General features: G+C 50.1%; 1 protein-coding gene across 5 annotated transcripts in view; it reads left to right on the top strand.

The window, feature by feature from the left end:
- Window positions 1-5,600: 5,600 nt before the first annotated feature.
- Sec14l5 (SEC14 like lipid binding 5) overlaps window positions 5,601-25,225 on the top strand; it is a 41,811-nt gene continuing 22,186 nt past the window's right edge. For 3 of the 5 annotated variants that reach the window (XR_009584527.1, XM_021632375.2, XM_060364113.1), the window contains exons 1-2: window positions 5,601-5,897; window positions 6,487-6,590. Coding sequence is in view for 4 of the 5 variants with exons in the window: in XM_021632375.2 (XP_021488050.1) it covers window positions 6,528-6,590 (63 nt within the window). In the remaining variant the exon portion in view is untranslated. The remainder of the gene's footprint in view (window positions 5,898-6,486; window positions 6,591-25,225) is intronic. The other 2 variants (XM_060364112.1, XM_060364114.1) reach the window with 1 other exon arrangement.

The following is a 25,225-nucleotide window of genomic DNA, read 5'->3' on the forward strand; positions in this document are numbered from 1 at the left end:
CACTTGCTCGCTAGTCTATTCTAAGCACAGCAGCCAGAGGCTCAGCAGACAACCCCCAAGATCTGTGCTCTCACACTAGCCCCTGAACAGCCCAATCCCTCCTCTGCTGCCACCCACGCTGCTGGCCTCCCATTGAGTATGCTCCTTCCCGGCGGCCTTTGCACCTCCTCAGTCTCTGCTAGCTCGCCACACTCAGGTGTGCCTACACCCTGCCTTTTACTGCCTCTATCTACTGCTCAGTGAGGTCCAATGTGCCATGGATCTGGCTCCAGTCTCTCCCTGAAGCCAGAGCCCGGCTGTACTGTTTCCTGGCAACTTCCTGATACTGAGCAGCTTCCTGGCTCTCCCTCAGTACTTAATGAAGTGTTTTTACCCAGCAACTGGGGGACACCGCGGTGAAAGCCAGTGCCCAAGCCCCCCCCCATCTTGAGAGGCTGAGTTAGTTGTCTCTCTTTCTTCCTGGGAGCTTAGGCTGTGGCAGGGGATAGCAGGTTTCTCTCCCCTCATCATGTCCTCCGTCCCATGCTCTGTGTAGGATTATGGAGGGAGAGGCCCCAGGGCAGGCTGAGCCTTGTTTCTGTGTTTTGGGGTACAGTGAGACACTGCCTGGTCATGGCCACATGCCTGGTCCCCTCTGCCTGGTCATGGCCACATGCCTAGTCCCCTCTGCCTGGTCATGGCCACACTATGTAGAACTCTATTTGTCCACTCCCTCTGCACAGGAGGCCTCTCTGCAGACGGCCTGGAGCCCCAGTGAGGCCAGAAACTGGCTGCCCTCAGAACCTGCAGAAGGTAGCCGGACTGACACCCACCTCTAGCCCAGTGGGACCCACTTCAGCTTCTAGGCTTCTGAGTCGTGAGATGGGAATTTGTGCTGTGTTTCAAGTCCCAAGTTTGTTGCCTGACAGAGCCCAGGAACCAGCACTACGGCACCTTCCCTAGCCTGCTGGGGTCCTCTGGAGCAGGCAGAGAAAGGGCCTTGGTGGAGGTAGAGAGTAAGGACCAAGGAGGGTCTCCTTTTGCACTTGTCTCCTACCAAATCTATTCACCCAAAGGGTAGACAGGTAACCAGTGACCACCCAGTGCCCTCAGGGGACACAGCTCAGGCAGAGTCACCTCCAAACACATGCTGCTTCTGCCCTTTTGAGGTGTTTTCAAAACCGGAGAGCTGGGCATGATGGTGCATGCCTCTTGTTGGAGGCTCAGGAGGCTGAGGCAGAGGAGTGTGAAATGGAGACCAGCTTGGCCTACATGGCAAGTGTCAATAAAGAAGAACAACGAAAAGCAAAGCAGAAGAGCTGTGGTACACATCTGAGATCCCAGCATACAAGATGTCAACTCAGGAGGGTCAACTCAGGAGGGTCATTACGGGTTTGAGGCTAGCCTGAGTGACCTAGTGAGTTCCAAGACATCCTGGCCGACAGTGTAAGACCTGGTCCCAAAACCCACCAATCAACCAAGCAAAACTCAACCAAAAGAGTTGGAGGGAGTGTGCCCAGGTTCAGAGCTCATGAATTCTCCAGTGGGGAAGTGGTCATGAGGGCAAGCTCTTTGCCTCACTGTCCCAGCTGGATCTTTCTCTGGCCGTCTGTCTGTCTGGATTATCTTGCATTATTCACACGCTTCTTATCCACGTGTGAAAGCCACACTGTCAGCTCAGTTGCTTGTCCACAGAGTTGTGGAATGTGGTCTGTTCACAGAACAGTCTGACTCAGTCACAGAAAGGAAGGAAGGGCGGGTGGGGCTTTGCACTTGCCCCGCAGCCTGGAGGGAGGCCCTAGGGTCCAGCCCCAGCCCCCATAAAACAAAACAAACAGAATTCTTGATCAAAGCTGAGGTAGCACAGACCTATAATCTCAGCTCTCAGAAGGTTGAGGTGAGAGGAACATGATAAATTCAAGCCCAGCCTTGGCTATAGAGCAAAACTGCCTTAAAAAAAAAAAAAAAAAACCAAGTACAGTAGACATGGCTCAGCATTCAAGAGTGCTTGCCGCTCTCACAGAGGCCCCACTCAATTCCCAGCTCCTGTGTGCATACCCACACATAAACATACATGCACACACGTAGCCTAAAACAGATATAAATAGAAATACATTTTAAAGTGAAGTAAGACGAAAGTGGGGACAGTGTGGCCACACAGGGGTGAGCGGAGGGCCCGACCTCACCTGGGAGGGTGGATCTGTGGATCCACTGAGCCTCTCAGCCCCATGTGCACACCCCCCCCCCGAGCTGAGGACCCACCACTGTCTGGAGGCTTCTCATGACAGGTAACACTGGGGAGCACCCAGAAGCTGTTACAGAAATGAACAGACTTGGGGACAGGCCAGGAGCAGAGCAGGCAGGGCCGGACTGAGCAGGCTCCTGGTCTGCCCCCTAAGCATTGCTCCTGCCCAGGCAAGGCTGCAGTGACCAGGAGCACTGTTTGGCATTGTGCAGGTTACAACCTGAGCAACTGTGACCTGGGTGGCCCTGGAGGGTCCCCAACAAAGAGGCGCTGGGCTGTGTGCTGAGAGTTGGAGAAAGAACACACCTAGGGCCTCAGGGGACAGACTCGATGTCCTTCCGAAGTGGTGAATGGGAGGTTGCGGGGGGTGGGGGGGCAGGCTCAGAGGAGAGACTGCTTCCTGGGTGTAGTACCCTTCTACATGACCGTGTTGTGAAGCAGCCATACTGTCGCTCTGCTTACACAGCCCTGAGAAGGATGATGGGTGCAGTAGGCACTCTCATGGTATATGTACTTCATTCTCTTGTGTGTGAGTGTGCGTGTGTGTGAGAACGCAGATGCTTGTGTGCGAATGCATGCGGAGGCCAGGTGTCCTCCTTTTCTCTTTCGTTTTTGAGACAGGGTGTTCTGGCTAGCTGTATGTCAACTTGACACAAGCTAAAGTCATTGGAGAGGAGGGAACCTCAGTTAAGAACATGCTGGTCCTGGATCCTCTAAGGAAGCGGGCTGAGCAAGCCGTGAGGAGCAAGACAGCAAGCAGCACCCCTCTCGGCCTCTGCACCAGCTCCTGCCTCCAGGTACCTGCCCTGTTTGGGTTCCTGTCCTGACTTCCCTCTGTGATGAACAGTGCTGTGGAAGTGGAAGCCAGGCAACCCTTTCCTCCCCAGCTTGCTTTTGCCATGGTGCTTCATTGCAGCAATAGTTACCTTAACTAAGACACAGAGCTTCTCATGTAGCCTTGGCTGTCCCACAACTCACTCTGCAGACCAGGCTGGCCTCAGACTCAGAGATCTGCCTGCCTCTGCCCCCCCAAGCGCTGGGATCAAAGGTATGCACCACCACACCCAGACAGGTGTCTTTTTGAGCAGCCTCTACCTTACATGTTGAGGGAGGGCCTCTCGCTTGAACTCTAAACTCACCGATTCTGTTACTGAGCGTGCTCACAGAGTCCCTATTATCTGCACACACGCTGGGATGACGTTTGGGCTGCCACACCTGCCTGGCACTCACACGCATGCTAAGGAGTCCCGCCCGGGGCTCACACTGACTGAACCATCTCTCCAGACAGCTACTGGTTTACTATTTGTACGTATATATTCATTACATTTATTTTTCTTTTATGTGCATTGGCAAATGTACGTCTGTGAAGGTCCCTTGGAGCCACAGACAGTTGTGAGCTGCCGTGTGGGTGCTGGGAATCGAACCCAGGTCCTCTGAAAGAGCAGCCAGTGCTCTTAAACCAGTGACTCGTCTCTCTAACCCTTATTTATTTACTTTTCTGAGGCAGGGCCTCATGTAGCCCAGGCTGGCCTTGAACTTGCTATGCACAAGGATGACCCTGACCTTCTGATCCTCCTGCTTCCATCTCTGAGTGCTGATATTACAGCAGGGGTGCATGGGTGCTGAGGATGGGACCCAGAACTTCCTGGAGCAAACACTACCAGCTCTCCAGTTTTGGTTTGGCTTGAGGTGAACTCTACAGAGCACACAAGCAGCCACCCTGCTGTGGACCACTTGGTGGCGGTTTGTGCACCCGCAGGGTTCTGCCTGCGCCAGCTCCCCCAAGTTCCAAGCCCTTTCTTCAGTACAGCAGCTGTTTTGGGGATTAAGTGCATTCATGTTTGAAAGTCTCTAGAAGAGTGTCTGGAACTGTACGTACGAATGAAGCAGTGAGGATAATTAGCAGAGCCACGCTAGGCTGTGTGTGGGTGGGGGTGGGGATATTATTAACTCGAGTCCTTTGTGCTGGAGCAGGAGGGCGCTTGGTACACACACGCACACGCACACACACACACACACACACCACACACACACACACACACACACACACACACACACACACACACACACTTTCTTCAGACTTCCCTGCACCCAGCATCCCAACATGTCATCCACTCTTTCTCCTGGTGCAGTCACATCTCCCCTCAACTTTGGAGCACCAGAGTCCCCTCAATGAGACAAGGTCGGCTAAGACACCAGGGATTTGAAATGCGCCTGTCATTACTTGGGTTGTCTTTTGCTGCCACCTTGTGGTAAATATGGGAATTTCGGCTCTATTTCTGTAACGTGCCGTCTGCCAGGTCCTGGGCAGCCATGACGAATGGATGGTAAGGATACCGGGGTCATCTCCTTTGCTCTTGCAGGGTGTAATGATAGGTTGGGAAAAGGGAGTGCTGACGGGAGTGAAGCTGGTCCCTACGCACCCTGGGAAGACTGGCAGGGGTTCGATGCAGCTCAAGTTAGAAGAATAGGCGAAAGCTTCCTCCCAGGGTGACTCTTTTCCTGATTATTTCCTCCTTGGTCCTTTTCACCACGTCTAAATTATCAAAGAATACATATTACCTAATTTATTTTTAAATATTTATTTTTATTGTTCCAAATTCTGTGTATGTACACGTGTGTGTGTAGGTATGTGCACGCGAGGGCAGGGGCCTGCAGAGGTCAGAGGAGCTGAATCCCCCTGGAGCTGGGTGAACCCCTTGACTTGGGTGCTAGGACTCGAGCTCCGCTCCCCTGGAAGAGCAGCTCATGCTTTTAACTGCTGAGCCGTCTCTCCAGCATGTCTAATCTATTTAACGTCTGAGGGCCTGACACTTAGTGGACGCTCTGTAGAGGTGTGAAGAGCGGATAAACAAGGCATGCGGAAGGGTTTGGCTGGAACACTGCCGCCTTTGAAGCGAGGCCAGGTGAGATGCTGAGCGCTAAGGCCAGATGTCAGCAGTGGAGTGGTGGAGCACATCTGTAATCCCAGCCCTCGAGAGCTGAGGCAGTATAGCCGCGACTGGTCTACAGTGTGAGTTCTGCCTCAAAACAAACAGAACAAGAAAAAGTTTAAGTGTAGTGGGTGGAAGAAGAGGTCACACAAAGCAAGGTTGCTGTGAGCTAGGGAAGTCGCGCGCTCTACCTCTGAGCAGGTTCAAATGAACAGGGGGCAGGTCCTCATGGGCGTGGAAACTGGTTTGGGGCGGAGCCTTCGCTAAGTCTAGGTGACAGTAGACCGGGTCAATATGGGCGGAGCCTTCTCGATCCATGGCCAATAGGGAGCAAGGGTGGGGTTGGAGGCGTGACCAAGCGAGGGACCAGTAAAAACATGGGGCAGGGCTTAAGACGGGGGACGAGGAGGGGGGAGGGGGGAGGGCATAGTCTGGCCGGCGAGGGTTGGGATCAGACCAATCAAGGAACAAGATAAGCCTGTGGGGGTGGTGCCAGGCCAGGCTTTCCCGCTGTCCCGGGTCCTGGAGCTCTCCAGGCCCGGCACATCTGTCATTGCTCCGGTTCCTCTTCACGCGGGCCACCGCGTGTGTGTAGGATTGTCAAGAGGCTGGGGTAAGACTGAGGCTATTGAGCTCCAAGGTTCTGCGCTCCGGGCAAGGGTCCTGCTGGGGCTCAGGCGAGCTCAGCTCCCAGGTCAAGCGGGTGCCAGAGCACTGCCGTCTCTCCAGCAGCTCTGCGGGTGAGCGGGGCTGCGGGGCCTGTGCATGCATGCGTGTTTGGATAGCTGTGTGTGGGTGAGCAGCGTGTGCACCTGTGCGCGTGTGTGGAGTTGCTGCGGGGAGCTGAGTGCCTGTGTGAAGTTCTCTGCTGCGTGCTCAAGGGCTGTCCTGTGTGGGAGTGGGGTGCAGGTGAAATGCACAGAAGGGGGCATGTCAGGGTATCATGGAGGAAAATAAAGGTCAGGTACAAAGATACTGGGGGGGTGGGCTTAGGGCAGGATACTCATGGCATGTCATGAGGAGAACGTGTGAGGACAATTGTGGGAATGTAAGAATTGCAAGTGTATGTGCCTGCTTGAGTGGGTGGTATTGAGGGTGCCTCTGATGGAGTAGGGATGGAGAGATGGCATGCTTGCTCTCAGAGGGGCGAGTGTGGTGGGTAGTGGACCTGGCTGGATTAGCCTGAAATCATGTCAGTTTCTTACTTTGACGGCTGGGAGAAGAGTGGCCAGGGTCAGTGAGGGCTGGGGCTGCCTGAGAACCCGCTAGGCAGTGTCCACGCTTTGTGTGAAGGGAGCTGCCATTTCACCAGCAACTCTTCATTCACAGACTCCGTGCTCACCCTGCCCTGGCCGTATCTGAGTTTGAACATGGTACAAAAATACCAGTCTCCTGTCCGAGTATACAAGTATCCATTCGAGCTAGTCATGGTGGTGAGTGACCCTTGGTACTTGGGCTCTTGTGACTGGACTCAGTCCCTCTTGTGACTGGAGGTCAGCTGTGGTGGGAAGGGAAGAGGACATTTCAGACTATGAAATGGGAAGACATTACTGACCTGCTCAGCTGCCCTGACTTCTTTGTCTGGCCACCCCCTTCCACCTGTCATGACTCTTGGCACCCAGCCTAGCAAGATCTAGAGTGGTGGTATGTGCCTGTCATCGCAGCATTCAAGAGGCTTTAGCAGAAGGATCAGGAGTTCAAAGCCATCTCGGGAAACATAGAAACAAAAATAGGGGATGGAGATGCCAGCCTTCTGATCTGAGTGTGTACATGTGTAGAAGTGTCTTGCGATGAGTGTGTACAGGTGTATAAGTGTCTTGCGTGAGGAAGGTGGGGGCTAGCTAGGATTGACCCCCGATTCTTGGCCTTGTGGACCAGGTCTGTGCACTGTGGCCAGAGCGAGGGCATGCTTGGATTTCTTCTCTGGGCTCCATCACTCTGTCTCCTGGAGCTTCAGGCTCTCCCTGGAGAAATGGAGGCAGCTACCAGTGCAGAGTGATAGAAGTGTCCCTGTACCTGTGACCTTCCCTGTTATCACACAAGGTCAAGAGCTGGAGATGAGGGACAGTAATGAATGCTGGCCAGATGTGCAGGAGGCTCTGAGTTTCATGCTAGTTCACACACACACACACACACACACACACACACACACAGAGAGAACAAGGTTTTATAAATTATTATATTAAAATATCTTACCTGGCGTAGTGGCACACGCCTTTAATCCCAGCACTCTGGAGGCAGAGGCAAGTGGATCACTGTGAGTTCCAGACCAGCCTGGTCTACAAAGTGAGTCCAGGACAGCTAGAGCTACACAGAGAAACCCTAAGCTAAGACAAAACAAAAACAAAACAAAAAAATCTTCCAAGTGTGTCCAACTTGTGAACTGTGAGCTATACGTGTCCCAGGATAGCTATGAATGTGGCCAACGAACTGTAGACCACAACATCATATCAGTGTCAAAGGGGTGGGTGCCCCTGCCAGTGTCTCCCCATTCTGCTGCACCCTGCCCCAACTGTTGACCCAGCCTTCTTCTTAAGAACCCTTCTCAGCTGGTGGATCTGTGCGTGTGTCCTATCTGGTCCAACTCTATGAGCCCATATGCTTATGTTTTTTTGTTTGTTTGTGTTTTGGCTGGCATTGAACTCGCAGAGATTCACCTGCCTCTGACTCCTGAGTGCTGGGATTATAGGTGTGCACCACCTCATCCAGTCAGACAGAAGATAAAGGGCCACAGACGGCATCATCACACATGGCAGGTTCTCAGTCTGGGTAGCCTTGGGGCAGGTGACTTTGCTTCCGACCTTTTGCTGCCCATATTTAAAATAGGGATCTCTGGCTTTCCAAATCATGGTGATGTTCTGCTGATTGAGTGAACTGATATTGGCAAGCTCCTACAGCAGGCTCTGGTAAGAAGGAAATGAGCCATGAATTCTGGCTCTTACTCTTGTTCAGGCGGGCTGTGGAGTTCTTCTTTGCCATGGGTCTGTGACTCCAGAGGATGAGGCTAAAACTCAGCCATTTTGGTCAGATGCACCAGATCCGTGCTGCTTCATGCCACACCTCTGGCATAAGGTTGTCATGGTGACAACAGTGTGTGTGTGTGTGTGTGTGTGTGTGTGTGTGTGCCCAGCCAGTACGTAGCTCACTACATACTAAGCAGATGAGAAACGCTGGATGAGGAGGGTTCCCTCAGCATGAGCAGAGACTGGGGCTCAATCCTCGGCACTGCCATTTCATATGGCAGTGCTCAACATAATCCCAGCCCAGAAGTGTAGAGGTCAGAGGCTAGGCTATCTTCAGTTTGTCTTGAGTTTGAGGCTAGCCTGAACTACTTGAGACCCTGTATAAAGGAGAAAGGCTGATGAGATGGCTCATTGGATAAAAGTGGCTGTCTTCAAGCCTGATGATCTGAGCTGCATCCCTGGGACCCAAACAGTGGAAGAGAATAGACCCTCACAAGTTGCCCTCTGACCTCTACAAGTACAGCCTCCCAAATAAGTAAATAAACATACTTTAAACATTTAAAAATACCTTAGAGGGGAGGGATGGCGGGTAACGCTAAGTCTTCTGCTGGCCCTGGCCACTCCCACTTTCTAAGCTTCTAAGCTGTTCATTCATTGAGTAGAGGAGAGAGCCTGTCCTCTCTTTCTAGAATTGTTTCAAAACCCAGGTGTAGTGAGAATTTTGGAATTTTGGCTTAAAAAACAAAGGCACAGAAGTTGGGCACAGTGCATGCCTGTAATCCCAGCACTCAGGAAGGCAGAGGCAGGTGGATCATTGAGAGTTCAAGGCCAGCCTGGTCTACAAAGTGAGTCCAGGACAGCCAGGGCTACACAGAAAAACCCTGTCTTGAAAACAAAAAACAAACAAATAAAAACCACAGCCAAAACACACAAATATTACAAAAATATATTTTTATTTTAATCCCAGGTGTGGGGATACAGGGCTGCTTCTCAGCAGCTGACTATGATTTGCCTTGTGTTCTAGCAGAGGCGTGATTTTTGCCAGCTGCAGAAAGTTTTTTCAGTTGTGTAACATTTGGAATTCTGGGGATTTTTTTCAGAGGGTATGTAAATGCTAGAGCCCCAATAGGAGGTTTGTTAGGTTGCTGTTTGTTAAGTAGTAATGTACAAAGAAGAAAAAGGAGGTGGAGGAAGGGGAGGAGGGGGAAGAGGAAGAGGAGGAGGAGGAGGGGGAGGAGGAGGAGGAGGAGAAGAAGAAGAAATTAGATATCCTGAAGACCAAACTTGCTCCAAGGAGCTTGATACCCCTAATGAGCAAGTAGTCCAATGAAAACACCAGCCCTGACTTTCCTCGGGGATCTCTTTCCTTTCCTCTCTGTTCTTTTTTCTTTCATATCTAGTGTTGGAAAGTTGAAAGGGTGGATGAAGGGGTGAGAAGAGTGAAAGAAAGAACCCAGGAGGAAGCAAACGCCGACTACACCTATGACTTCCATACACATGTCTATAAGCGGGAAATGATCTGCTGCTATATGGGCTTAATGAATGTAAACTCAGATGGGGGAGGGGGTGTCAAACACCTTTAATCCCAGGTCTCAGAAGGCAGAGAGGCCGGTGGATCTCTGAGTTCCAGGGCAGCCTGGTGTACAAAGTGAGTTTCTGGGAAAGCCAGGGCTACGTGGAGAAACCTTCTCTTAAAAAACAAACAAAAAAAATCTAAACTTAATTTATCATGTATAGGTTATAAAAATATTCACAATCGGGTGTGGTGGCACATGCCTAGAATCCTAGCCATAGGTGGGAAGATGGTAGAGGCGAGAGGATTGGGAGGCCAAAGCCATTGTGCACTATAGGCTAGCTGGAGCTATATGAGACACTGTCGCAAGTCCCCCACAGCCCATTTTTTTTAAAAAAAGAGAAGAAAAGAGAAGGTTTTCAAATAATGAATTTTGAGCACTTGGGAGAATGAGGCAGGAGGATCTCTCTGAGTTTGAGGCCAGCATGGTCTGCATAGAGTTCCAGGCCAGGCAGGACTACTTAGAGAGACCCTGTCTCAAAAACCAAACCAAACAAACAAATTAAACAGTGAATTGCGTTGAGTCATCTTCAAAGTGTTCTCTAGAAGGCGGGGCACAGCCACCTCCTCTCCTCTTCCGTCCTGTTCCTGTCTGTGTCCAGATCCTGTAGCTTCACCGCAGACAAAGCCACTCTGCTCACAGCTGACAAAACACCATTGTCCCTCAGACAGCTACATAACTCCACAGGACTTGTGGCTCTGGAGGCACAAAGGGGCTTTTCTGCCCTTAATGCCCCTCTTTGTTCCTCAGCTGATTCTTGCCCTCAGCGTGGGTTCCAGGCTGGGCCACTGGGGATGAACTTAGCTGACTCCAGGCATCCGAGCCACTGGCCTTTTGGTTTCTGTTTAAAGTGTCTGGAGAATTGGATCACCCCTTCATGCTTCAAAAGCCCACCAGCAGAAGCTGCAGAGCTGCCCAGAACACCAGTGATGTACTGACTGACTTCTGAAACCGTTTACAGATTTGTTCATTCATTCTTTTTTATGCTATGATGCATCCACGAGTTTATCTGTATCTTGTGCATGTAGGTGCCTGCCAAGGCCAGAGCATATTGGAACTGGAGGCACAGGTGTTGTGGGTCACCTGCTGTAGGTTCTGGGAACCAAACTCTGGTCCTTGGAAGAGCAGTAAATGCTTTAACCGCGGAGCCATTGCTCCAGCAAGATCTCTAATATACATACAGTGTATATGAGGTCAGAGGATAGCTGCCTGGGTTCAGTTTTCTCTTACCATGTGAGTTCTGGGAATCGAACTCAGGTCTCCAGTCTTACCAAAGACACGTGTGCCCACTGAGTCATCTCACTGGCCCAGTTGACTGACTTAGACAGGATCTCAGTCGGTACCTCAGCCTGGCCTGGAACTCCCAGCAGCCTTCCTGTGTCAGCCTCCTAAGCGCGGAGATGGTTTTGAAAGGATTGAGCCAGGGAGATGGCTCCGTGGGTAAAGGGCTTGCCGTGCGACTATGAGGACCTGACGTAGGACTCCCCAGCCCCCGTGTAAACGCTGAGCCCAACAGTGTGCACCTCTAACCCTCAGGGTGGGGACAGAGACAGGCAGACCCCCAGGACTGTCAGTCAGCCTGGTAGAAACATGCTGAGCCTAGGCATAGTGAGCAACGGCAAGTGAAAAATGAGATGGACCATGATGGTGGGGATACCGGACATCCACCCCTGATGTCAGGAACACTTGTGTGCAGGTACCTGTTTACGCACGCACACACGCACGCACCTATGCGCACACCCACAGGTGCACACACCCACAGGTGCACACCGCAGAGTCTGTTTTTTTTTTTTTTTTTTTTTTTTCCAGATAGGGTTTCTCTGTGTAGTCCTGGCCGTCCTGGAACTCACTCTGTAGATGAGGCTAGCCTTGAACTCAGAGATTCTCCAGCCTCTGCCTCCCCAGTGCTAGTATTAAAGGTGTGCACCACCACTGACAGGCCAAGTTTGTATTTTTTTATTTTTTTTTTTAAGTTTGTATTTTTTAAAGCTGGGCATGGTAGCTCATGCCCTTGGCAGTCTGAAGCAGGAAGGTTGCAGATTCAAGTCCAGCCTTGGCCACATAATGACGTCAAGAGGGGGAAAAGAAGGAGAGGGACTGGCATGTGTTTGTGTACGCGTGTGGTAGATGTGCACATGGTATGGATGTATGTGTATGGTAAGGCGACAGGCAGAGGTCAGGTGTCATGTCTCCTCAGTCATTCTCCACACTTACTCTATTTAAAACCCCTTTCAATACCCTTTTTGTAGAGGTCGGAGAACAGTCCTGTGTAGGCTTGGCTTGGCCTGGAATTTGCTACGTAGGCCAGGCTGGCTTCAGACTCACGAGAACTGCCTGCCTCTGCCTCATGAACACTGTGATAAAAGCACACACTGCTGCATCCAGCAATGACAAAAAAAAAAGAAAAAAAAAAAAAAGGGAAAAAAAAGATTTATTTTATTTTAAACTACGTGTATGCATGTATGTCCATGTGTGAGTATGTGAACATGAATGAAGGGGTCTGTGGAGTTCGGGAGCATCAGCTTCCCTGGATGAGGAGTTACAGAGGTTGAAAACCTCCTGACCTGGGTGCTGGGGACAGAACTGGGTCTTCCGGAAGAGCAGTAACTCTTTTAACTGCTAAGCTATCTCTCTTGCCCCGTAAGGATTTTGTTTAGTTTTGTTTTAAGGTTTACTTGTGTTCTGCCTGCATGTACACCTGCATGCCGGAAAAGGGAACCGGTGGTTGTGAGCCACCATGTGCTTGCTGAACCGAACTCAGGACATTTGGAAGAGCAACCAGTACTCTCAAACTCTGAGCCATCTCTCCAGCCCACCCCCTGAAGTTTTTCAAGCCATATTTTATTTTATGAATAGCAATGCAATTTGCACAATTTGCATTACTATAATAAAATAGTATGATATAGCTTTATGTGTATTTGTATTGTTTCTGCATATACAGGTGCATGCACCACATGCATGCCTGGTGCCATGGAGCCCCTGGAACTGGAGTTACAGTTGTGAGCTGCCATGTGGGTGGCGGGAATTGAATCCAGGACCTCTGGAAGAACAGCAGTGCTCTTAATCACTGAGCCATCTCTCCAGACTGTAATAGCCCTGATATAATTTTAAACAGAGGGGAATAAGAGGGGGGGTGGATTTTGAGGCAGCCTAGCTCCTGCTTCAAGTGAATAGGCAGACGGAGCAAGCGATAGAGCAAGACACCTTTCTTTATCTGAGTCTCTCACTGAAACTGAAGCTCATTGTCTTTAAGTGTGGTGCTGGGGATGAAACCCAAGGCCTCATGCCCCAGTACCCACACTACAACCAAGCCACAGCCCTAGCCATAGTCTGTTGTTTTCTAACATTCTCATTTAAGATGTCTTTAGCAAGACAAAACTCTCTCTGAATGAGATTTTGGCTTTATCAGCTGCATTGAAGTTTCTTGACCCAACCGCTAGGAAACAAACCTCAGACCCCGGGTGAGACTCTTCCCTCTTCCGATGTGCGATGTGGAGAATGTAGTGTTGGAATCCCACCAAGGGAAGGTCTCCTCTCTCAGGCCAGCAGGCACCTGCCGGGGCGTGTCTATAATCTCGCCTGGGGAGCGCACCTGCACTTCCTGCTCCCCACTCCCTTCCCTGCCCCCTGTTCTGGAATCAGAGTGCCTACAGACTGCCAGCCTCCCCATTCACAAATGGTACAGGGAGAGGGGTACTCCTCTGCTGTGCTGAGCCCCGGTTCTCTTCAGAGACCATGTTGCCTGTCTCTGGAGCTGGAGCTTGATCTCTCTACAGAGCTTCCACCAAAATGCAGCTGCTCTGGCTGCCCCCGAGCTAATAACTCCTCTGGTAAATGCCTTATTCTTCAGGGATCCTTCAGTGATTCCTTGAGCCCCTTCCCCAGCCCCCATACAAGCCCAACATATGTTCCTTTAACTCTTGCTGCCATTTTGTCCTGTGTCAGTAACAACCTGCACACAGCAGAGCTTGGACTGGAATTTAGAGGCTCTCACTTCACAGAGGGGCCCTACATCATGACGCTTGGTAGAACCTCCCGGGCAAAGCCTTGGTGATGAGGCTTCAGAAACGACCTCATCCTTTCTTGTGTGGCCACTGTCCCAGGGTATCTTGAACTCTAAATCCCCCTTGGTCCCACAAATGTAAGGAGGGGAAAGGGCCTGGAGTAGAATTTTGTAAGCAGTAGATTTTCCATTGGTTGTGGAGACATGGTCCCATCATCCTGCAATTTAGCGTTCAAATATTTAAAGCCTTGGCCGTGCTGTATTGATATGTAGTGTGCAGTTGAGCAAATGGATTGTTAAGAAGGAGCCGGATACTCTTGCAGCCTGGGCCGAAAGCAGTTCCAATAGAATGGTTGCTGTGGATATCCTTTTAATAAAGCATCTGGGGCCTTATTTAAGTGTGATTAAATGACTTCCCTAGGGCATCATTTGATCTGGTCGCTAACTGATGACGGGAAGCAAGTCTGCCTTGGTGACGAGCTCTGATTTGGGCTATTCCTGTCCGCTGCCCAGCAAAGAGTCTTAGGATGTCAGAGGCCTTGAGGTGGACAGGAGGAGGGCCTCAGTCATCATTCCTTTCAGCAGGAATTAGCTCTTGTGGGTGCTAGATCACTGATTGCTTTTGTGGTGGGAATGTGTTATTTTTCCATTGACTTGCTGAGCTGTTTTTAGGGGTCTTTTTCACTAAAGAGCATTCTGGAGGGTGGCATCGTGTCTGTCTGGTGATGGGGTTTTCTTTCCTTTCTTTGTGTGTGTGTGTGTGTGTGTGTGTGTGTGTGTGTGTAGTGTCTGTGCCTGTCTGTCTATTACTCTCCACTCGATTCCCTGAGACAGGGTTTCTCACTGAATTTAGAGCAAGTGGGTCACAGTGATCCTCCTTTCTCTGCCAGTAACAGTGTTGAGTTTGGGGGATTCCAGCTCAGATTCTCACGCTTGTACATTCTAACCACCATCTCCCCACTCCCTATTTATTTATCTTTATTGTTTGTTTGTTCTAGACAGGGTTTCTCTATTTAGCCCTGGCTGTCCCGGAACTCTCTAAGTAGACCAGGCTGACCTTATACTCATAGAGATGAGCCTGTCTCTGCCTCCTGAATATTTGAAGTAAAGTTGTGATGCACCACTGCTCAGTTTATGTGTCTCTTGAGACAGCCTTGCTCTGTAGGCCTTGGCTAGCCTGGAACCCCCTTTGGATACCAGGATGACCTTGACTTGTATCTACCCTCCTACCTCCGTTTACTGAGTGCTGAGATTGCAGTCTTGTGCTACCATGTGTGGCATTAAAAACAAACAAATAAACTTTTTTTTTTAGATTAAAAATACTATTTTACGTGTGTGAGTGTTGTAACTGCATAGAGGAATGTGTTCCACATGCATTCCAAGTTACCACAGAGGTCAGAAGAGACTGTTATATCTCAAGAGTTATGAATGGTTGTGAGCCACCATGTGGGAGCTGAGAACCAAACCTTAGTCCTCTGGAAGAGCAGCAAATACTCTTAACATCCAAACCAGCCCCTCTCTGGCACTTTTAAGTTTTTTTGTACCCCTTCTCCATCCCCGAAAGGTCTCGTGTAGACAAGTCTCAATTGCAATCCGTGGCTAAAATTGGCCTTGAATTTCTGACCCACCTTCTGAGAGCTGGGATGGTAGCTGTGTGCCACCAGGCCTGCTTGGGTAGCTGTTGTGGCGAACACAAACATAGAGACCTTGGTGCAGAAACCAAAACAAACAGACTTGAGATCCTGTTCCATGTGCTGGGAAACGCTGTCAGGAGCATGTGCTCGTCTCCCACAGCGAGTTCACTGCTTCCGGCCGGCTTGCAGCTCCGTGGCAGAGGGCTTGCTGAGCACACAGGAGGCTCTGGGTTCCAACTTCAGCTCCGTGAAACAAACAACAGCAACAACAAGCCAAAACAAAGCCCGCCATGGCAACTGTTTTAAGTCTACTGTCGGTGACATTTGGGACAGATGCATTGCTGGGCAACGGGCACCCCCAGAGGCCTCTCACTGCCCAACTGAGACTACCTGCAAAGCAGCTCACCCTCACCACTGCCCTCGACCCTGGAGGCACCTCCGCACTGCTTTGTCTACACACCGAGGCGTCCTAGGTGTCTCGAAGGGAAGAAATCATACCATGTTTTCCCCTTTGTGTCTGGTTTATTTCACTCAGCACCATCCAAGTTGTGTTACATGTTCACACTTTGTTTGTTTCAGTTATTGGTGTGTGTGTGTGTGTGTGTGTGTGTGTGTGTGGAGGGGGTAGCGCGCATAAAGTGTGAAAGTCAGAAAACAAGTTTTGAGTCAATTCTCTTCTTTTACCTTGCGGGTTCTGTGCGTCAGTCTCAGGTCCCTGGGCTTAGCAGCAAGCCCCTTCCCTGCAGAGCATCTCAAAGACCCTGCTCGCCTTTCTTCTTAACGACTGAGTGATAGTTCATGGTTTGGAGGGACCACGCTATGGTCAAATTTATCTTATCTTTTGGCTGCTGGCAACAGTTCTCATTTGAGTCCAGAGCAAGTCCCCATGGAGCTGTGGTGTAGATATTCATTCATTTAGCTCTATTACTGTTATTTTAAAGACAGGGTTTCTCAGTGTTGCCATGGCTGTCCTGGAACTTTCTATGTAGAACAGGCTGGTCTTGAACAGAGATCTGCCTGCCTCTGCTTCCCAAGTGCTGGCATGAAATCCATTTATAATCACCTCAACCCTCCTCTGTCATTTTTGGGACTGGGTTTCATGTTGTCCAGGCTCTCTGTCCTTGAATTCATTGTGTAGCTGAGGGTGACCTTGAACTTCTGCCTTCTTCTGCTTCTCAGGGCTGTAATTACTGGTGTGTACCACTGCACTTGTTTTTATGCAATGCTCAGGATGGAACCCAGGGCTTTGTGTGTGCCAAGTAAGCCGTCTGCCTACTGAACTACCCCCCTAGCCCGTAGGCCCTACCGTGTGTGTGTGTGTGTGTGTGTGTGTGTGTGTACATAAATGTAGGTGCCCCTAGGGGCCAAAGGCATTGGAATCCCTCAGAACTGGAGTTACAGGCAGTTGTGAGCCGACCACCATGAGTGCTGGGAACCAAACAGACCCTCTGGAGCTCTTACCTGCTGAGCTGTCTCTGCAGCCCTATGCAGCACCTTTTATAGGCTCCGTAGCCTCTCAGTAGTGTTTCACTGCGGACAAGTGGAACTCACTCGGTGCATGCCCTTTGTGGAAGAGAAGGATGTTAAAGAGTCATAGTCAGGGGAAAATCGTATCAGAATTCTGCCGCCTGGAGGCGGGCAGGTCCAGCTGGGAATGCAGGGCTGCCCGACTCCCGTCATTCTTCTCTATCTACTAAGTCCCCTTCTGCAAAATCAAGGCCCCATGCAGGGACGGGCTCTGAGCCTTGGACCTGCTCTCTTTCTGAACAGGCAAGCCTGGTTGTCTGCTCCACCCCCCCACCCCCCACCCCCGCTGCTACCTGGCAAAGGGACTGTAACTTGATTCTTCTGTGGCCCTGTGACCCCGGAAGGCCACACCACATGCCTACTTGGTCTGGACAGGCAGATGGGCTCAGGCTTCCTTAGTGGGTGGCCAGGCAAGTATGGAGATGTGAGCTGGAAGTTGAGGCCTCTTGGCAGGGACAAAGGTTGTATGAGCAGACTTGTGGCACAGGCAGGCAGGAGCCGTTTGTGAGGAGACCCTGTTACATAAAGGGTGCTTTACCCAGGTGTGGTAGCAACGTCTGCAATCCCAGCACTCAGGGAGGCAGAGGCAGGCGAGTTCAAAGCCAGCCTGGTCTACAAATGGAGTCCAGGACAGCCAAGGCTACGCAGAGAAATTTTGTCTCAGAAAACAAAAAGCAACAACAGCAACACACACACACACACACACACACACACACACACACACAAGAGATAGAAAGACAAAGGCTTTTTAGTCTCATAATCTAGGCTGGTGTTTCTCCCAGTGCACGACACCAGTGCCTAAAAACTTCTCAAGACTCAGTCATGCCTGGCTGGGGAAGAGGGTCAGTGTAACGATTCTAGAACACACACACACACACACACACACACACACACACACACACAACCCCCACCCCCCTGCAGTTTGAAACTGGATGTGTGGGCTGGGGAATAATAGCCCAGTTGGTAGAGTGTTGGCTTTACACTCACAGGGTTCTGGGTTCAGTCCCCGGCACTACATAGATCAGAGGCAGTACTACACACCTGTAACCCCAGGACATGGGAGGCAGACACAGGAAGAGCAGAAGTTTAAGATCATTTTTGGCTACATACAGAGTTCGAGCCCAGCCTGGGCTACATGAGAGCTTGTCTTAAAATAAACAAAACAGAACAAACAAAATATGTCAAAAGACAAAAAAGGAAGTAAAGGAAACAACAATAGCAACACCAAAGAACAAAACAAAACAAGTAAAAGAAAGAAGAAGAAAGAAAGAAAGAAGATGTCATTTAAAAGATGCAGCAAATGCTTCCTCCCTCAGGCTCTCCTCAGCGCTTCCTCCCTGACACATGACAGGAGTTTACCTTGTGGGGCTGGGCTCATCCGTGTATAACCACAGTAATATGTATAAGGTGGACACACTGGGTATGCTGTGGGTGCCGGGTCCTTGGGCAGAGCTGACCTCAGCTGTGCTGGGAGCAGGGCTCAGCCACCCTGTTAGCCCCAGGTGGAGTCGCCATGCCCTGAGCAGGCACTTGAACCTCAATGAGCCACACTTTCTTCCGTTCCTTCTCTGAGCCCAGCGTGGGAAGGGGAAACAGGGCTAGCCGGCGGACCCTCCGAAGGCTCGCTGCATGGGGTGGAGTTGTGAGGACCAACACACTCTCGAGCAACCGAGGGACGATCCAAGAAGCAGCAGGATCAGGGCTGGACTGAACATGGTCTGAGTATGAACTGGACCCCCACCCCGTGTGTGTTTGTGTGTGTGTGTGTGTGTGACTATTTGGCTTGAGGGGTAACAACACAGTGCAAGAACCACGAATCCATACTCTGGCTGCCAGAGGGTCAGATGCCGGCTTCTCTCCTCACAGGCTGTGTGATTGTGGGCTCAGTCTCTCTGAATGTTGGCTTCTCCATATGTACACGGCTTCTACCTACCTTCTTGAGTCGCTGGAACAGGTAGTGTGAAATGCCTGGGATGCTCCATGTTGACTCACTGACTGACCCTTAGTGTTCACTGTTTATGTTGCTAAGTGGCAGTCAGGCCCACTTGGGCCTCACCACTAGGAGCTCAAGCAAGGGACCCTGGGAAGTGACCACATTGTAGAGCATTCTCCTGTAAGAGGACAAGGGCCCTCTTAGTTCTCGTCTTGTTGTAGGAAGGAGCAGCCTATCTTTCTGTGGTGGAGGCAGGCATCCCGTTTTCCTGGCTTTAGGATGTGAACATGAAATATAAGAGGCTGGAAAGAGTGACTCAGATGTGGAGTCTCCTCCCAGCAGGCCAGTCCCCTGCCTTCCTCTGCCGTTTCCAGCCTCCACTTACACATTCACAAGGGGGGAAGAATGGGGGACACTCAGGTTCCATACCATTATGATTTGTGGTTAGTTCTCTGTAAAGGGAGCAGCGGTGCCCAGGGCTCCGTGGTGGCCACTGTCCTCAACACTGGCAAGTATCTTTGGGTTGCCTACCTTCCCCACTGCACTGGAGCTCTGGGGTCTCTGGGGGAAGATGGAGTCCTCTCTTTTATAGTTGTAGAAAGCCACTTGCTGCCAGCCAGCATCCCCCAAGCCTATTATTTGGGGTCTCTAGATGGAATTCTTCCAACAGTAAGCAGGCCATCTATCACTGTGGTGCTGAGCCTGTGAACTGTCCTCTCTCCCTGGATGCCATTCAGGTGGCCTTAGGGCCATGGTGTGGTGATACAAGTTCCCTGACTGTGCACTGTTATTTTTTCTGCACCAAAGGTGGAGCAAGAGATGGGGCTGAGGACTTCTGTGGGAAGCAGGCCGTGATAAGGCACACCACACGCACGTCCGTCATTGGGAGTGTTGATTAGAGCTGTCAAGGAAATGAATGGGCCAAAAGGATGGAGAGGAGGCAGCTGTGCAGGGGAGGTGCCCTGGATGAATCCCTGGAAGAAGGGCAGCTCCTTCCAGAAAGTTCCATTGACTCATGCCTCCTGCTCTCCTCAGTCACTGAACTGTTGAGCTTCCCAAGCATGGAACAGCAGGTGCAAGGTCCAGTGGCAGGACAGTGGACGCATTCCAGAACTAGCAAGGCTAGTGACTGGAACAGGGTAGGAGGCCAGAGTGGGAGCTGGGTTGGTGGAGTTGGAGGCCAAAGTAGAATGTGATCTTTGTATACGTGTGTGTGTGTGTGTGTGTGTGTGTGTCTGTGTGTGTTAGTGTGTCAGTTAGGATTTTATTGCTGTGAAGAGACATCATGGCCATGGCAACTCTTATAAAAGAAAACATTTGTTTGGGGCTGGCTTACACTTTCAGAGGTTTGGTCCATTATCATTGTAGTGTAATTCATGGCAGCATCCAGGCAGACATGGTGCTGGAGACGGAGCTGAGAGTTCTATATCTTGATCCAAAGTCAGCAGAAGGAGACTGGATTCCATACTGGGCGTAGCTTGAGCATATTTGAGACCTCAAAGCCCACCTCCATGATGACACACTTCCTTCAGCAAGGCCACACCTACTCCAACAAGGCCACAACCACTAATAATGCCACTCCCTATGGGCCTAGCATTCACACACAAGCCTAAGGAGGGCACCAGAGAGTATATGAGAGAGACAGAGATATACATACATACATGCATATATACAAACATACATACACATATAAACACACACACACACACACACAGAGTCTTTGCATGTGTGCAGTTACATATGTAGAGGCCAAATGTCAGTCTTAGATCTTGCTCCTCAGGTGATGCTTACTTTGTTTTTTGAGGCAGGGTCTCTTACTGGCCTGGAACTTACCCAATAGGCTAGGCTTGTTGGCCAGTGAGCTCCAACGATCCACCTGTCTCCACCTCCTTTCTGTCCATCACCAGGATTACAAGCATGCGCCATCTTGCCCAGCTTCTTTTATGTGGGTTCTTAGGAATCAAGGTCACTCCTTGTGCTGACAAGGCAAGCACTTTACTCACTGAGCCGCCCCAGTTCAGGGCTTGCTCCTTTGTCCTCTCATCTCGCTAGGATGGTGATGGGGACTTGACAGTAGTCTGAGGCAGAGCGTGGCGCAGCCTTAGCCTGGCAGGAATTGAAAGGCTTAGGCAGAAAATGGAAAGACGTGGCTGGGTAGGCCCTGGGCACAATGCCTGGCTTTGATTCCATGAGTTCCAGCTTCCTAGTTAGACAGAAGACTAAAGAGGATGAGACAGAAGAGAGCTTGCAGCAGGAGCACAGGGCCCGCTTCCACGGTGACAACATTGCTTGGTACAACATCCTTGCCAATCTCTGGTGATACAGGAGGTTAAGCACCTCATTCTAGAGATGGGCATGGAGGCTCTGAGAGGGACAGTGGCTTATCTAACGTCCCCTAGTTAGGAGGTAGCAGAAACCAGGTCTGCCTGACCAGTTCACGCATGGGTCACTCTCTGCCTACTTCTCAAATGTCACATCTGTTACTGTTGAGAGACTTCCTTCCCTGGGGAGATATAAATAACACCTCCCCCCCCCACAAGATCTCAGCGGCATACCAAAGTACCATTCCACCAATGTTCCATCATTGGGCTACATACAGAGCATGGGTGAGGGATTGCTTCTAGCAGCGTGTGTGATCCAAAGATACTGTCCTGGAAGGTGATTCTGCAGTGAGGAGGAAGGCTTCCCCATAGCTGCATAGATGGGGTCCTTCTTTCAGCTAAGCGATACACACCATATTCTTTAGCATCCTGAGACTCCCAAATCCACATGCACTAAGAATTGCACACAAGTAACAGGAGTGACTGGATTCTCAACTGACCTTCCCCACTCCTTCCCTTCATGAGAGAATGTCAAGAGCTCATCAGCCTGATAGGTAGTGACAGCTCTTATGAGCAGCCACAGCTGAGCTGATGAAGATGGTGGCCATCTTGCTCTTGCAGAGGACAGTGCTCTCCAGCAGCTGCCCAGAGGGGAGGTGGTGTCTAAGCCAGCTCCACCCTCCCTCCTTCCTGCAATTGGTACCTGAGAAGGAGCCAGATTGTCCTGCCATCCTGGGCTGTCCAAGTGCTCTGGACACCACCCTGCCTACTCAGCAATGAGGCTGTTTCAGGCCTAGAGAAAGGTAAAGAAGGGTCTTGCTCGGGTCAGCTGGGAGCAGGTGGCTTCCCAGGACCCCTGTAGGCTCTTATACCATCTGCTCTGCAGCCCTGCTTCGAGGGCAAATGCCCGTCCTGGGGGTAGGATGACACACACACAGTTCTCGAGGTCTCCTTCAGCAGCCCTTCCTGTCACTTAGAGCAGAGCCTAACAAGTGTGGCTCAGCCACCCATCCTCAACGAGCCTGTTGGATAGAAACATAATAGTGAAAGGCGGAGAAAGATGTATTCACCTCGGCCTCATCTGAAAGAACAATTAAAGAGGTCCAGTGGACCCCCCCAGCCCACCCAAGTCTGTCTTTGGTGTCTTGCTATGAGGTTTGGATGAGGAAGTAGGAGGTCTGCATAGCTGAGCAGTCCTGACCGAGGTGTGGGTCCACACATCCCTGACCCGTCACTGTGCTCCAGTTTCTAGTGCAAAGGAGACAAGCTCCCCTTTACTGGCACCAGGATTCAGCCTCTCCCTTTTTCTAGCATGAAGCTCTTGGGAAAATTCTAATTTCTTGAAGACCATTGTTTCAATAGTCAAAGGGGGTGCAAGCATCTTTCTTTTTTAAAAAAATTATTTCTTAAAAAATTATTACTTTTCTTTTTGAGATTATAATATAATTACATCTTCCCCCCCTTTGATTTCCTTCTCCAAACCCTCTCATATACCCTTTCTAGTTCCATTTCAGATGTATGACTTCTATTTTCATTAATTGTTTATACATGTATATATGCATATTATTCCTGAATATATAAATACAAACAACCTGGTCAGTCTGTATAATGTTAATTGTATGTATGCTTTCAGGGCTGAGCGTTTGGTAGTGGATAACAGATCTATGAGCTCTTTCCTGGGAAGACTATTTCTCTTGCTCTCAGCATCCCTTAATTGCCTGTAGTTATTTGTGTAGGGTTGGAGTCTCATGGCCTTTCCCCTCGAGTGTCTCTTTAGGATGTCTTCAATCAGGTCAGGCGAATATAGCGCCGTCCGGGAAGCCAGGAGTCCCAGGGTGCATTACCCAGGGTGACAGGACCTCACGTATATTAATTATGGATGCCGTGTTTGCCTGGTAGCCCGGCAGGACCATGTCTGCCCTCCCCACTCCTGGGGAGGAATGGCCTCGTTGGCTTCTAACAACTTTCTGTGCTTCCCGAGGCTCCTTCTTCTCCAGGGCCAGGGTGATATCTCCTCCCCGAAGGGACGGAGAGGAGGCTACTGTCCTCAGTTGTTACCACTATTTTGGAGTTTGTTCAGTCCCAGGCCTGGGGTGTGCAGGTTGTGCCCTGCTAAGGGCTGACTCTGATTGGGAGCATCTAGAATTGAGTACAGAGTTGCCCTCTCTAAACACGTGATCATTATCTGGGGGTCCACCTCAGTTACCTTTACCTGCCCTGGGAGGACCTCTGTCCTCAGAGAGAAGCACCCCAAGTCTAGGACCTGAAATAGCAGCCTAAAAGACACTCCTTCTGTGGGGCTCATTGCTGTGGAGGCTGATGACATTGATAAATCATGATGAAGGGATTCCAACTGCCCTGGTTAGCACTGCTTCACTCAGCTGAGAGAGGCTAAGGGCCCTGCCTGAAGTCATACAGCTCATACACGGTAGAATTAGCACCCAGCTAGGAAGGACTCACACAAGCTCGTGTGCGCGTGTGCATGCACACACACACACACATACACACACACACACACACACACACACACACGTGTTAGGGGGGAATATTCCACACTAGTCAGGTGGTACACAGTTATTATCCCAGCAGCCAGATCAGAAGTTTAACGTCATCCTCCATACACAGTGAGTTCAAAGCCAGCCTGGGCTACATGAGATTCTTAACAACAAACAAACAAAACAAAAACCCAAACACATACCCACCCACCCACACCCACACACACACACACACACACAACTGCAAAACCCCTAATAGCAAGGCTGAGAACATAGGCCACTGGTAGGATGCATGCTTAGAGAGCATGAGATAATGGGTTCCATCTCCTCAAACCATCCATATGTACATACTGTGGTAAATATATTCATAAGTAAAACGAGTACCATGTTTAAACGACTTATATGTTTGCATACACACTTACAAAGTTATAGACACACACAGACGTAAAGTCTTAATATACTGTAAATACTTGCTAGCGGATTTATAATTTAATTTACATGTCTATATTTATGTACTTTTTGCACCAGATATTTATTTGTCTGCTATTAATTAATTAGTTAATTGACTGATTTTTGTGACTGGGTCTCATGTATCTCAGGCTGGGCTTGAACGTGCTAGGAAGGTGATCCTCCTGCCTCCACTTCCTAAGTGCTGGGATTCCCTGGGTGCACTTTAGGTTTTTGTTTTTCTTTTTTTTTCTGAGACAAAATGTCATTTGTAGCCTGGAACTCATGACGTAGAACAGGCAGGTTCTGGAGTGCCTGATGTGAAACTCCCAGAGAATAAATAAAAATGTTATGGGGAGGGAGGAGGAATAAAAAAGAAAGTGAAAAGAAGCTGGCAAGACTGTTCAGCGGAAGCCGGGCATGGCGGCACACCCCTGTAGTCCCAGCACTCTGGGAGGCAGAGGTGGGCGGGTGTCTGTGAGTTCGAGGCCAGTCTGGTCTACAAAATGAGTCCAGGACAGCCAGGGCTACACAGAGAAACCCTGTCTCAAAAACCAAAAACAACAACAACGAAAAAGACTGTTTGACCTGGCTGACCTGGAATTCACTCTGTAGGTCAGGTTGACCTCACAGAGGCCAACTCACAGAGATCCTGCCTGCCTCTGCCTCCTGAGCGCTAAGTCTAAAGTATGTGCCATCACCATTGGGCTCCCATTTTTGCTTTCTTAATTTTTTTAAAGTTTATTTATTTTATTTTATGTGTATGACTATTTTGCCTGCATGTATGTATGCGCATCTCAGGCCAATAGGTCAAACAGGGCAGCAGATCCTCTGGAACTGGAGTTACAGGTGGTTGTGAGCCACCGTGTGGTTGCTGGGAACCAAACCAGGATCCTCTAAAAGAGCAACAAGAGCTCTTAACTGCAGAGCCATCTCTTCAGCCCATTTTCACTTCCTCGATGGTGTCTATTAAAGCTACAAAGCCTCAGATAGTGTCCAGGTCACGTTTCCTTTTGGTGTCACAAGTAGGGAAGCCTTACCTAGCTCAAGGTCATGATTCATTCCTGTGGTTTTTGTTTTCTGATTCAGAGGGCAGGGCTCAGGGATACCCACATGCCCTCCTTCAATTAGTGACCTAAGTCTTCAGCCTGAATTTGTATTAATACATGGA

The sequence above is a fragment of the Meriones unguiculatus genome, chromosome 11 (assembly GCF_030254825.1).
Source record: "Meriones unguiculatus strain TT.TT164.6M chromosome 11, Bangor_MerUng_6.1, whole genome shotgun sequence".
Lineage (NCBI taxonomy): Eukaryota > Metazoa > Chordata > Mammalia > Rodentia > Muridae > Meriones > Meriones unguiculatus.